We start from the raw sequence: 15,094 nt of genomic DNA, 5'->3' as shown, positions 1-15,094 counted from the left end.
AGCAAAATAAATAGGCTTTTGGACTCAGATTATTTTGTCTCTTATCAGTTGTTACATTTGAATGGTGCCTCTAAATGCCCCCCTGAAGGTAAGCAAATGTTCTGCATAACTGTTGTTCTGCACAACACAACCAAAATAACACGGAATAATACACAGAAAAAAGTCCATATCTTGGAGCCTGCATTTGTTAAATTGAAATGCATTCTTCCGTTAATTCACATATTGATCGGTTGAAAAAAAAAAGTGGGGGAATAAATTACTCTTTGAATTCAGAGTTTTGCTCATAATAGGAATCATTCATCAGCCGCCCCTCTCCCTCTGGGCCTGTGTTACAGCAAACTAACAGCTCGCGAAGAGGAATTAAAAACTGATTCTCTCCACCTTAGCTCACAGCGTTATCAATTATCACCAGCCAATATTTTCTGCTACAATACCATTAGTAGTGCCAATAAATTCACCATGGATTGTTTCCGTTCTGTGTTAGGAAGGAAACAAAGGTAGGTTTGGGCAAATAGAAAACCTAACTTTGACAGGAACACAATAAAGAGGTTTCATTACTAAAACTCCATTTCAAAATGCAGCCTGCTGTGTGGAATAATTGAAAAAGAGGGCAAGGCAGCTTGAGTACCATGTGTTATTTCTCAGATTGGAGATATAAAGCTCAGCATCCCAGTGTATGTCGGTGTTGTCAGCAGTCATTCCACAAGTTAAATCCCTGGCTTGAAACAAGCTTTAAAATATGCCACGAGTTAGTTACAGATTCTTTAGAAGCTGCTACCGTTCTGAACTCATGTTTGATGGGCCACTTGGGATAGTGCAAAGGCACAGCGTGGGGGAGTGTGTGGGGTGACTACAGGATATGGACAGAGAAAGGGACAATAGATTTTCTGATGATATGAGTCCCAGAGCTTGAGGAGCTTCAGCAGATTAATTGATAGTGAAATAATGAGAGCTTTTAACCACTCTGCCTCACTAGAGGACTCTTTCTCTCTCATATGCTTCTATTAGCTTCAGGATGTCTCTTTCTCTCTACCCTGCTCCTCCAATGATCTTTTTTCTTTATTCGTCTTGGTTTCTCTCTCTACCCTTTGCCTAATTCATGCACTTTGTGACTGTGAGTGCTCTGCAATTACCATTGGAGTAAATCTACTTTAGGATAGACATTCGAGTATTTGTGCACAGGGAAGATGAAATACTTAATCTGAGATGATACAACTTGAGGGTGTCTTACAGCAGGAATTGAAGCAAAGACAAAAATGTAAAAAAGAAAATGGTGAAAACTGTGGGGATAATGTGTTGTATATTCTAACTATCAATGCTTTCTGTTATTCTGGAGTAACCTGTTGTACCACTCCTTGTGGATAATTAGAGTTAAATATAACATGGGTCTTTTTTTGTAGTTTTAGACTTGTCCTGCGCTATAATTTGTCCTTGCTAATAAGTTTTCCTTGCTCTGCCAGACTCTCAGACATTGTTGCGATGTCACCAAGTTCCCAGTAGGCCTGCATTATATGAAGAAAATCGATGTGCGATAACACTGTTTAATTTTGCAACGATGATATGAATGAATATGAAATAAACAAATATTGAAGCGTACTTTGGTGATACAATTCATATGTCAGCTTAGTTGTCTTAAATTCAGAACTAGATTAGAATTGAATACTTTAAATATAACAATGTGGTTTCTAGATGTTTACAACAGCAAATTCACTATATAAACAGAATAATATCTTACTGGAAACAAATCTAAAATGTCAATAAAATAAATCATATTCCTGACATCACAACACTGAGTGAAGTTTATAAAGAATGAAGAACACAGTCAGTCAGTATCAGTCATTCATCCTGTTCTGTGTCCTCCTCTGATGTGATTCACCGCCTGCATGTAACGCTTGGGAGAGAGGAGGGGCTGGTTTGTCTCAGCCAGCAGCTACATTTAAAACAAGAATTTGCCAGATTTAAAGGTAGATGGCAAACTACACTAAACAGACTACATAGAGACAGCTCCATTTTAGCTTCTTTAGCAATTTGGTATTAGCAGAGTTAGCACACTGTGCTTGTGTTATTTAATAGCGGAGGTGGATGAGAGAATGTGGACAGACCAGATATCGCTTCTTTGCATGGTTACACTTGTTGAACAGGTGTATTGATAAAGCGTTGCATTTATTTTGCATGTACTTCCAATATACGTAATAAACGTAATTTTCGCCAACTCAAGTAATTTTCAAGTTTACTTTGTTCACTCCACTCTCCACTGCAGACTCTCTAATCTGGTCTGTCCACTGACTTATCTGTGTGTGTGTGTGTGTGTGTGTGTGTGTGTGTGTGTGGGCGAGTTGCAGCCCCAACATTGAGCAGATAATAAATACTATGGTCTTAAGCAGTGGGGCCTGTTTAATGCTGGGTTTTTCAGGTATTTAGTTGTAAACGAAAATATTGGCCAAACTAAAATGACCTCATGATAACGCTAGATTAAAAGTCAGAGGAGCGCCAAAGGTACGACGATTAAGCTTGAGGAGGACATGGATGTGTGTGCCAAATTTTATGGCAATCCTTCAACAAGTTGCTGAGACATTTCACTTAAAAAAGCCCAAATGTCAGCCTCATGGTAGCACCACAGGCAAAGCCCGGGGCATTACCAAAGAACAAAAATGTCTGCACAAAATTTCACAGAAATCTATTTAATACTGGTAGAGATATTCCAGTCCGAACCAAAGTGGTCGCTTGGCCTAGAGCTATGCCCCACGCATGGCTAAAAAATGTAACTCCTATTCTCCTGGTAAAAATAAATGCACAACAACATGAAATGCCCCACATTTACTCACACATATGACAGACCATATGGTCACATTAGTCACTAGAAACTTCACTTCCCACACATATCTTGCCAAAAGACTAATTCACTTATATCCTCAATGACTTGCCAAGGTAACACCCATGGACTGGCTAACCAAATAAACGATGGTGAGAAGCACAAACAAATGAGAGCCACATCATGCCGAAAGGAATGGAGACATTCATTAAGCTAAGGGCTGGAGGAATTGTAGCAGCAGGGCTCCGAGCACTGCAGCAGGAAGACAGATGATCTCTGAGAAAATGAAGGGAACACCAACTGTACCTGCAGTCCCTGGAAACTTTTCCTAATCAACTTAGTGTATTTGGACTAAACAGAGTGTGAATTGAGGTATATGGAGGATATGAATGAGAGACAATGGTGCTTTTTCAGGTGCAGGTGAGTTTTATAAGGCAGTCAATTTACTGGCTACAGAAACACATTTCTGTAGATTAAACAAACAAAAGGACACACTTGCAGAGAAACAAAGCTCAGTGTTGGGGTGCAGGCTTACTAGCCAAATTCCCATATAATTGGAATTGGCCAGTGTAACCCTGGTGCATAAACATTACAGCTGTTTATGTTCCCATGTCCTCCCCTCCTCCACTCCATGTGACCTCATGCATGAATAATGATTAAAAGCATGAACAGAGGGGAAAATGTGCACATTTGAGTACTCATCAAAGTTAAAGTGGATCCGCTTTATTCTTTTTTTCAAGAATTCCATCACACTCGCTTGGAGCATGTGTAAAGCATATGTGAAACCCGCAGTGGACCCATTTACAAGTCTTTCACTTTCGCTGGGGCATTCCAAAGTGTTAAATATCAGTAATCTGGATCAATAATCCAGACTGTCTAATCAAACATTAAATCCAATGGCCTGCAGACAGATTTAGTAATGAGCTCAGTTGTTGTTGCAACAGTGGTAGAAACTGACACATCTCTGGTGATGGCTACGATATGCTCGTAGGCTTGGCAGAGCACAGCAGCAGCTGTTCTCGTGGCCTCCTCCAGCGGCTTTTACATGGTCCTCTTTAGTAAATCAAAACTCTTTCTTTTAACTTCTTATATGGTTCTCTTGGTGAATATAACATCAATCACCTTCTTTGTGCTCTCCCTCCATGTCATTTTTTACTGAGGCTGTAATGTCTCAGCTTGTTTTAAAAAAGAAGGCTATTTTTCTTAAAAGTATTATATTACCTAAATATACCTAAAACCTAATACCTAAATATCTGCATCACTTAAGTTATTTTTCAACTTTCTTTAAAAGTCCAATTGGTTTCATGGTTTATAGATGTGGGTGTTTCCTAACTGCCTAATATGGCATCTTTGAGGTGATGCAATTATGGTAATTGATGATAATTAAGGTTTCATGAGCGTGCCTCACATTTATGAGTGATTATAATTCATCAACATATGCATGAATATGACTGACAACAGATGCCTCTGAACATTTGATGAATTCGGTTTATAATGTTTCTAATTTGCAATTATGATTATTAATGTATGAATGTTTTGTGAATAACCCCCAGTGACTGTGCTTACACCTTCTAACAAGCTTCCTATGCGAAACCCTCCATCGTGTGTCTTCATTTAAAGGAATAGTGACATTTTGAAAAATATTTGCTTTCTTGCCAGGAGTTAGATGAGAGGATTGACGCCACTCTCATGTCTGTACAGGAAACCAAAATGGGGCATTGGGTCAAGACGTGAGATTGGACGTGGGTTTATAAAACTTTGCTGAAGGCCTAAGGAGTTAAGTACATGGGCACAAATAGCTTAGAGTCTTTTAAACATATTCATCTGTCAGCCACACTGCAGGGGTATGAGGGTGGCAGTGTTTGTGTTCTAAAGACTGGAGAGTAATCCAGTCACACAAGCTGAATAAGTCTCTGATCAAAAATATGTGTGTGTGATATGTGGACTAGCAACTTCCATACAGTTTAATTATGAACACTTAACAAAGTCATAGCTTATATCAGCATAATTGAGGTAATCCAGGTAATTGAAAGGAATAGGCAATGAGGGCTAACTTAACACAAACCATTTCTTTAACATAACATCACATAGTCTCTACAACAGTTAACTGAACATTACAATATATTGTGTTTACTTGGGTAAAGTTATTTCACAGGAGAGTATCTGCAGCATGGGGAAAATTCTGTTGCCTGTCTGCGCTGGCGATAATAACAACTGGCTCCCCAAAAAGCACACTGTGGTTATTTTCTACAGCTACTGTTAGCTTCGCACAAAGGTTCGAAACAGCTAATCTAACTCTGTTGAAGGGTAACAAAATCCACCTACAAGCATTTCTAAAGGTTAATTAATTTTTATATCTATTTATTTTACCTTTGTTTTACCAGGCAAGACAGAAAGAACATCTTATTTGCAATGATATAGACGTTAAACCATTAAATATTAGGTATTCATGTGTTTAATTCTCACAGTAATGTTTAATAATGACACATTGCTACATTATTATGGTGTTATGTGCTATTTATTGGCTGGGTGCCGTAACACGCGTTAGTTGTCAATGTAATTTTTCCAGGCAACCGGGTAAAGACATACCGCCCCTGGCCAAGAAATAGTCCTGCACTTAACCCCCCAAAACACTGCAATGTGTTGTGTTTACAATTTATTTATGTACAGATCAAATAAAAAAGATGCAAGATACTAATTAGTGAGTTTTAGAGGCGCTGGTAGGCAGATTTCATCACCTTCGGGTGGAGCCAGGCTAGCCGTTTCCCTGTTTTAAGTCTTGGTGTTCAGCTAACCTGCTGCTGGCTGTAGATTCATATTTGCAGTACAGGCATTAGTGGTATCAACCAAGCAAATAAGTGTATTTCCTAAAATATCAAACTAAAAAACAACTAATGAATCCTCTTATTCACCCAGGGACATTATTTGATCAGTGGTACATTATGTCCAGTTATACTACGTTAGTAACCTTTTCAGTCTTTAATTAAGTTTAACCTTTTCAATTGTGATGAAGTGTAAATAAAGAAACAAATAAAGAATAAAAAAAAAAAAAAACACACATACACCACTCACAAAAAACCACACATGCACCAGCAGAAATTTCTACTAACCCTGAGATTGTGCGGCGACTGAATTGGCAGTCCACTGACTTCCACCTGTGCCATGTCATCTGCATGTGCACTGAGCCCGTGGATGAACATGACTGGACTGGTGTACTGGACATCTCGCTGAGGAGCCAGATTCAGATCTCCGTCCACGTGAAAGCTGGGGTCGGACACCTCAAACTTCACGTCCTCATTCCCTGCACAGTCATCAAACTCGACTGGAAGAAACACACAGAATTGGGTTCAGAATTGTTATGCCTTAACTCCAAACAAATAAGAAAAAAACAGATATGTCAAGAAAAATCTGCCATATGAATCACAGTCACTGAGGTACACACTGCACTGTAAAGAAAGGAACTTGAGGGGTTGCCAAAACGATCCACAAAAACAGGTAAAACTCAGATATAAATGGATACCCTGAAGATAAACAGATACCCCGAAGAAAGAGTGGGATGTTCTGAAAGGCTCTGTCAGATAGGTTACAATAAAAGTCACTGATCTCTATTCACAAGTCTACTGCAATATTTATGGCCCATTGCACAATATGCTACGCATTGTAGACTTATTAATGTGTCTGACTTACTTTTGGAGAGCTGTTGCATTTACTACAGAGAATGCAGTGGCACCCAGCTGCAGGAGCGGATGAGAAGAAAGGATTTAAGGTACAGGAGAAGAAAAGTGTCACCTCTGAGTTACGTGCATGTGACGCGTGCACATGTGAGCTTGTCTTGTCTGACTGAGGGAGATACCGCCAAGGACTCCGCCAGGCTTTATCCTTTCTGATCATGTTCATCCTCTCTTTATCTCTCTCACACACTCCACTTGGTGTCGCGACATGATCCCTCCCCACCCTCCCCACACTTCATCCTCAGTCCTGAAAATCCTCCCCTACCTCATCCTTCATCTCCTCTTTACCTTGGCCTCCAGTGATGCTTTCTTTCTGTTTTGGTTCGAGGAGGGAAGGGTCCCAGAGGATGTCTGCATGCGTGGATGTGTACACGTGCTGTTGATCAGTAAAGCAGGTGCAACAGCAATCACATGGTACTGTACAAATCTCAGTGTGGGTTTGAAAGTGCAGAGAAATTTCAAGCTTCAGATGACCCTGCCGCAAACATATGGTAGCTTATAAGTCTTTATTATTTGTTTTTAAATTCTGTTTCAGATCAGAAACTGCCTGCAGTTTAAAACATGGCATATAGGATATTCCATATGGCTATCATTATTAATGCAACCACATGTTTCTGAGTCTGAATTTTACAAGTCTACGAGTCTACAAAAACTACCAGTAAGTTCATCACAAAAACAAGGAAAAACTAGTTGATATTATTTGGCCACTCCACTGTGAATATCTCTATATCCTGACTCATCAATTATGGATGTGATTCTTTCGGCTTAACATAACACAGAAAACTCTGGTAGCTCATGACCAGCTGAAGGAAATTGTTCATAAAAGATCTGGAAAGCTCTCATCAGTGTGATGTGTTCACATTGGGGACTAGGAGGCCATCTTTCTGAGGAAGAAATTGGTTCAGTTTTGAGCCCATATTTATCAAGTTTCTTGGAGCAGCTTGTGGATCGGTGGTGCCTCTCTGAAGATAAAGCACAATTCCCAGTGCAAGAGGCTGTACACTTTTTCTACTGAACCAGCTCATTAAAAGTTGAAACCAATATATACAGTATATATATTTATATATACACTGGAAATTGCAGTTTTCAAATAAAAATGAAGGATCAGTAATAGAAGGTGTCAGGTAAGTTTGCACTTGCAAAATGTATCAATTGAGCATATTTCTTTTTATATTTGTTTGGATTGAGCTGTCATTTTTAATGTACTGCTTTCGGGTACTACTTTTCTTTAGGCTGAATGTTCTTTAAAGTCACAAACAACATTTTCATAAAATCAAACCCAATGTCTTATACCTTTATGGTTGGCATTGTTTCAACAATAGTCATTCTAATCTACATGTACATTCTATAACAACTTCTATATGCAGTAGATTCATGGGAGTCCACCATTCCCATGCAGGATTCAAATTACCTACGTATTTACACAGAAGGGACTAACAAGAAAAGCAAGCATGTAATCCAGTGTTACTGTTTTTAATTGTATCTAATTGATATCAGTCTCACTATTGTTGTTTACTCCCAGTATGAGAGCTGTATTAAATTATTGCTAATACAAATCCTACCTATCCTATCACTAGCTTCACATTAAAAAGAACTGTGCGGCTATAAGAAGTGGTGGCTTTTATGGTGAAGAAAGCTACAAAAATACATGCAAAACGAGACCTGGTAATTTTGTGCATTTTTAACAGCAGATCAGTTTTAAGTATTGCAACGACAAATGGAACAAGAAGAAGCAGCCATATTGAGCTGTTAGATGAAGAGGTGCAGGTGACAGGCTGCACACCTCCAACTTTTCAGCAAGGTAATCACCCTTATTCATCCTTGCTGTTGTGAAACTACTTGCAAAATGTTTGCGAGAAAACTGATCCCGGTTGCTCATGATAGAAAAAGCTGTACACAGCTGTACCAGTTGCTCTTTGATTGTATTTCTGACAAAGTAGCTGCCCAGGACTATTGTTTGTCCATCCAGCTCTTAATTTCAGGAATAATGTGTTGACTAAGACAACCCTCACTGTATTTAAATCTAAATAACTGATAATCCAAATGCATACAGATTACCACACAGGAGGTGAAAGGCTGTTGTTCAGTTCAAGCACAATGGCAACCCACTGTTGTAACACACACATATTGTTCTCCTGCTAAGAGTACTGTAACTGCTATTGTTCATAGCAACATTTTACCTTGTAGAAACAATGACTGTGCGTCTGACTTAAACTCATCAATCCGTACACGTCTATATCCCATCAAGCCAGCACCAACTGAAATGGGAAAAGTCTATGGTTAGCACTGCCTGGCTATAAAATCAATAGACTGAAGTCTATCAAAGCACTCATTTAATACACTTAACCTTTGTGACTGTTTAGTCTTGCTTCTTTTATCTCTCTCGCTGCAGACATTTTTAAATCTTCCCTCTGGACAGAATCATTTTCTGCCATCTGGATGAGGGTAAGAAGAAAATACCAGAGTCAAGAATAGAGAAGAGGAGAGAAAAAGAAGGGAAATGAGAAAAAAAGAAAATGACAGGAAAGGCGAGGCTTCAGTGGACACTGAGGGAGAGCTACAAAGTCAACAACCTACTCTCGAGGGAAACAAGGCTCCATCTCAATATTCAACTCTCACTTCTAAGCCAAAGCATGAAAGATGTGTTCATTTCCATTCCCATTACAAGCCTCAGATTTATTTCAATAACATCGGCGCGCTCTTTAGAGCCTGCAAATTGCAGCGCCAAACAGTGTCAGTGGCATTTCAAAGGCAGCCAGAGAGTGTTTGATGGTATTCTAATGTTGTCAGGTTTGGGGGGATTTCAGAAGAGAGCATGGTGAGCTGGTGGCTTTGAAGTCAGGCAACAATGACAGAACGCAACTTACCCCGCTCACCACCAGCACCACCACGCACCCACTCTCTTTCTTCAGAGTGCTGGCTCAGGGTTGAAATAACTGTGCACAACATGGATTAGGGTCGCCAAAATCCCTCACTGATGACTCAAGAGGAGAAGGAGGGTGGGTGGGTTGGGGAAGCGGGGCGGTTCTCAAGTTTTTCCTCAAGTTTGACATTCAAGTTTCTTTCAGGCCAACCTCCCGTGGAGCCTGTGAGAGGCAAATGTTCCAGAAAGTCAGTCACCTAGGGCCATGGTTACTATTCCATTAGCTCTTTTGGCACCAAAGAACACCACTTCAGAGTTCTCATTTAAGCTTATAGAGAGGAACACTACATTATTCAGGGTTTGTAGTATATTCAGAGAATTCAGACACCTAATTGAATAATTTAACTTCAATAACAAACAAACAAATTACATGCAAATATTGTCTTATTCAGAAACTGAACATGAAATTCCTCCATGAAGTTATATAACTGTCTCTGTATATTCAAAAGAATAAATATAGGTTTTGGTCAATCATCATGTCAGTTATCTTCTAAGAGATCAAACATGATAACTACTCGAAAAACTGCGATCTTGATTTTCTGCCTCTCAATGATGAAGCAACATATTTTGACATCCAACATTATCCAGGCATATTCATTGGCTCCACTCTCTTTGTCAGCCACACAAATTGGATTTTCTTTCCTCCTCTGTCAGGTACTAAAGTTTTCCTTTGAGGTGTTTTGAAGACAATTTTCTGTCTTGTAACTAAATGTCAAGTCTCCATGATGGGAGAGATGGGAATCAGAGGAGTAATCTCAAAAGTGGCAGCACGGGTGTGTTTGAGCTGATAGCTGCCGTGTCTAACCAGACAGAGTGTGCTCAGCCTCATAAAATAGGCTCAGGAGAACACCATTCTCAAATAATCACCTGACATTAGAGAGGGAGCTGCTTTTGAAAATGTATTTACACCCTGAATTGCATTTTACCCCAGAGTTTCCTATCACTAAGCATTGTGTAAGACCCATTATTGGGATTCAGTAGTAACAAAGCTTGGGCTTTTGAGCTATAAAGATAACGGTTTGACAAATTTTGCCAACTAAGGGGGTCCTGACGGCATAATCTTTCATCTTGAGTTTAACAGATGATTAAGATCCCCCACATCCATCTTCACTTTTGCCACTACAGCCAATTCCATCATGTCAGATGTGGGATTGCTAATCATCGGGTAAAGCAGGAAAGTGTGTAAGATCTGAGTTGTTAGCAAATCACATGGTATTTTTCATGTCACTCACAGCAGGGGAATTATATCCTGAGTCTGTCAGTGTAAGTGTGGTTTTAGAGCCCTTGATCATGCTTTGATGCATGGCACTGTCCACCGCACTGGTAAAGCCAATTAAAGTGCAGTGACTGTCTGATCTGAGTTCACGCATGGACTGTCAAAGATCAGCCAAGCATGTTTCGAGTTATGTGCATGTGTTAAAACACATGACTGGAACATGGAATAAATTCAATACATTCTTCCATTTCTTGTCAAATGCTTTGATCTGTTGTTTTTTCATGCTGTTAGGGGATTGTTTACACCAGTTATAAAAGTCAGTATTTTAAATTATAGTCAGATGAGAATAAAAAACCCAAAATAATTTAAGTGTTGTGTCCCCAGTGTTACCCTCATGTATATATGTGCACAACTGCTCTTTGCTTCACACCCAACCACGTTATGTTTAAAGCTGGAATTATGCTAACTAGGCAGCGGATTTAATTGGCTTTAAGAGGTATCTAGTTTCCTGCTACTGAAGGTTCGACCAAACTGTGAGAGACAAAAAAATAGAGAAAATTATGTTGGATCAACCAATCAGCTTGCTTGAATGAAGGTCCATTCTACGTTGAGATGTGGTGGTGGTGGTGCATGCCAGCTCCTCTGCGAGCCACTGCAAGGTTCACAAGAATGTTCACATACATCTGCACAAAAGCAGAATTCCAGTGTTTGCAACAGAAAATATGGTTTGATAGAAATGTATTGCTGGACGAATTGCAGGTTTTATGAGAACATTTTGTTCATGAACGTATCTGTAAAACGCTGCCACTGAACATATTCACTGAACAACATATTTCACTTGTTTTCCTTCTGTATACATTCTTGCAGGAGAATATTTGCTCATAGCAAATAAAACATGAACTTTTATAAGGTTCTGTTTGGGCACTCACAGCTTTTGGTTATAGGACGATCATGATCTTGGCAAAACATTTAAGAAGTCAGTAGTGACTTTGAGCATGAGATACGACATGCTTACTTTACTAACATGTAACAGAAACCACAGTCTTTCCTTAGCCCTACCCTCAGAATGTAAACCCCCACTTTGTATGATCAATAAATACAAATTATTGTGTGTGTGAAGGGGAGAATGTGGTATGTAGTGTAAAAGTGCTTTGAGTGGTCGGAGGACTTGAAAGGCACTATACAAGTACAGTCCATTTACCATCTGGGGAATCCAGCTGTCGCTCAAAGTGGCCCCGCCCTTAATTAGGCATAACTTTAAGTCTTAATATAATTTAAATGGCGAGTTATATAAAGATTCAACCCCTGTACAGTTGGTATGAACAGGAAAATTAGTCATAGAGATTAAAATTGAGTTTTGTACCAGGCTGTAAACATGTTTATTTCTGCTGTAGAGTTGGGCATTTTAATATTGGTCCTTACAGAAATTGACTCACTTTTGTAGCCAGCCTAAAGTGGCCGTTCGAAGAACTGCAGGTTTTGGCCACAGAGGTTTCTGCTTGAGCAAACACACAAAGATCTGACAAAACAGTGAATATTTCCAGCATTAGTAGGGCAAGCAATCAGAATCCAGATGGACACTCATGTTGTAACCCACATTATTGTCTGATGGAATATGGGTTAATTACTGTGTCACACAGCTTTTTAAATGTAACTTTGATGGTATTGTCCGATCAAACGGAAGCGTCTGCATTTTTAATTTTAAGTGTTTAATATGCACATTTCACTTTTTATGACAGCAGAAAAGGTTGTTTATCTACTTATTTTGGAAAGGCAGTCCTTTATTATTATCATTTGACATTCATTGTTTTTTAAGTTGTCCTCGATGTCATGATGTACAATGTTTTCCAGCTGACAGAAAAAAAAACTAGCTAATTATAACACCCTGAGCCCCCTGAGTGTTCTTACAAATAACAGGGCTATAAAATGCCACTGTCAAGTTATGTCCTCAAAAAATATATTTATTGTTAGTGTTTTTTTTTTATTTAAGGCTACAATAAAAACTGTCAAAACAGTAGAGAAGTTACACTGTGCAGCACTGACATTATTAAAATTATTTACTTGAGGTTCAGAGATTGTGTTGAATCACCAGCTTAGAAATGTGCAAAAGCTGATTATGATAAGCTGGCACTTACAAAATAGATCAGTCACTAACAGCTTAGCAGCTGAGTTGAAGTCATTCTACAAATTGTGCACAGTTGAAGCTATCTGGTACCACAGCATTCTCATTTGAATCAAAATCACAATCTGGTTTCGTTTACTAAATGCGACTGGTTTGGTAGTGATCTGATGGTTTGGTTGTTTGACTGATTGTTTGACACTGATCTGTGAGGCTCCCTGCGGTCGCAGTCAACAACCAGACGATGGTTCATTCTCGACTGTTTTGGTCTGCTGTCTGTTTCCATGGGTAAACTGAGGTTTCTGTTTGTCTCTTTCTGCTACTGTAAATCAGTAAAAAAAAAAAAAAGGCAACAGGAGAGAAATGAGACAGTGAGCTGGGGAGAAAGAGTAATTATGGTGAAATAATGAGGGCCAGCAGTGCTCAGGGTGATCCTCTCCTTGTTATCGCCCTGAGTTACAGCACGTCCACCTTACCAGGACAGGAATGCCAGGACACTGCCACTAGGCAACACGCACACACACACTCACACACACACACAGCTTCCACAAGATAATGAACCTAATACTACTCTCATACTATTTTATCGGAGTCTCATTTAAAGCCACCAGACACCAGAGGTCTTATTAGGCATAATTGATGCCCAATCAGCATCACATCAACTGACAAATGGTCACATACAGTCTAACAGTTAAGTCCAGTGCTTAGTGTTAGATTTGTATTAAATTCACATTGTAACCAGTGCTACCATACATCTTAATTCTCTTGTCATTATCTAGCATTTAAAGGACCAGTATGTAGTATTTTGAGGCATCTAATGGAGAAGTTCAGATTGCAACAGTTTGAATACAACCGCTTCCAACATTGTATGAGAAAAACTATGGTGGCCCGTTAAACTCACAAAAGAAATGCAAATCAGCCCTATCACAGTGCCGTGTTTTGGTTTGTTGTGGGCAACTGTAAAACACAGTAGGGTCATGGTGAACACCAAGGAAGAAGAAACCCACTCTCTTTGTAGATAAGCTTGTTTGAAAGTAACAAAAACACAATAATTCCTCATTTCAGGTGGTTACACACTAATGAAAACATACTTTTGAATATTATATTCAATTTCTGCCAATAGAGCCTCTTAAATGTTACACTCTGGACCTGGACACAAGAGTGAGAGTTAATAGCCACACTAGCAGCTCTTGAAATTATTGAAAACTTAACTAGATGGAAAGTCATTCCAATTTAACCCGAGGGGGATTTGAATGTCTGTACAAATTCAACCTTGGGGATCACAAAAGTCATCCTGATTCATCCTGTGGGACGCATAAGTGTCTGTACAACATTTTGTGCCAATCCATCTATGTAGACATTTCAAAAAATAACTAAAAACTTAAATCTGCAACAGAAAAAGTCAAGGGATCACCAGCTCATGATAATTCATTCTCTGGAGACTATGGTACAAAATTTCATGCCAGTTTCTGCGATAGTTGATATATTATTTCAGCCTGCACCAAACAGACCTCCACTGCCATCCATATGTATATGTATAAAAATGCCCAAACCACAGTGAGGGAATATAATATAGACATAAAAGAAGTCTCCTCAGTGGGCAGCAGCCACTGATGCATACAATAAGCCCCTACAGCCTGAACCCTGCTTTTAGATTTAGCCAGAAGTTATGATGCATGTAAAGTGCAGGTGGATTTGCAGCTGCATCAAAATAGCAGGGCTGAATAAAATCAGCATTGCTCCAGATGCTGTGGCTTTACTGTCGGTGCCAGGCCATGCTAAATTGCTGTAGATAATTTCTAAACAGTATACATTTGCAATCATAACAGTTGCTGCTCTTTAACTGCATTCAGCATTAAATTACTGCAGTGTAATTCATCCACCTGACAGAAGGAGGAGAATGGAAAATTACACTTAACTATCTGTTCATGTACCGTATCTATCTGTTTTTGGTTTTCTCCCACTTTTATTTAATTTGGATATTTGCGATCATAATATTCAGCCTTGACAACACAGGGCAAACACGAAGGAACCTTGAGGCTTATTAGATTTTAACAAGGTTTTCTGAGCATCCTTTCTCTGCCATAATTACAATGTGTATTTCCCCTGACGGGATGCAGCACTTTTGTTTATAATCACCCCGTTCATCAGGATGCAAAATAAGTCAGAAACAAACTTCTCTCCTCTCTGTTGCTCACTCATAGTCACAAACTCAAACAAAAGACAAAACCCACAAAATCAGGCACCATTACTACCAGCAGTGCTTCATAAAAAGGTCTGAGGCAGATAATGA

At 39.3% G+C, this 15,094-nt stretch overlaps 1 protein-coding gene across 1 annotated transcript in view; it reads right to left on the bottom strand.

Annotated features, from left to right (window-relative positions):
- cdh13 (cadherin 13, H-cadherin (heart)) overlaps positions 1-15,094 on the bottom strand; it is a 319,140-nt gene that overhangs the window by 187,715 nt on the left and 116,331 nt on the right. Inside the window, exon 3 of the mRNA XM_035665789.1 lies at positions 5,923-6,134. Within this exon, the coding sequence (XP_035521682.1) occupies positions 5,923-6,134 (212 nt within the window). The remainder of the gene's footprint in view (positions 1-5,922; positions 6,135-15,094) is intronic.

This window comes from Morone saxatilis, unplaced genomic scaffold (assembly GCF_004916995.1).
Source record: "Morone saxatilis isolate NCDOM2014 unplaced genomic scaffold, NCSU_SB_2.0 Contig2, whole genome shotgun sequence".
Lineage (NCBI taxonomy): Eukaryota > Metazoa > Chordata > Actinopteri > Moronidae > Morone > Morone saxatilis.
The sequence above is the reverse complement of the archived record's forward strand: the minus strand, read 5'-3'. Positions and strand labels throughout refer to the sequence as shown.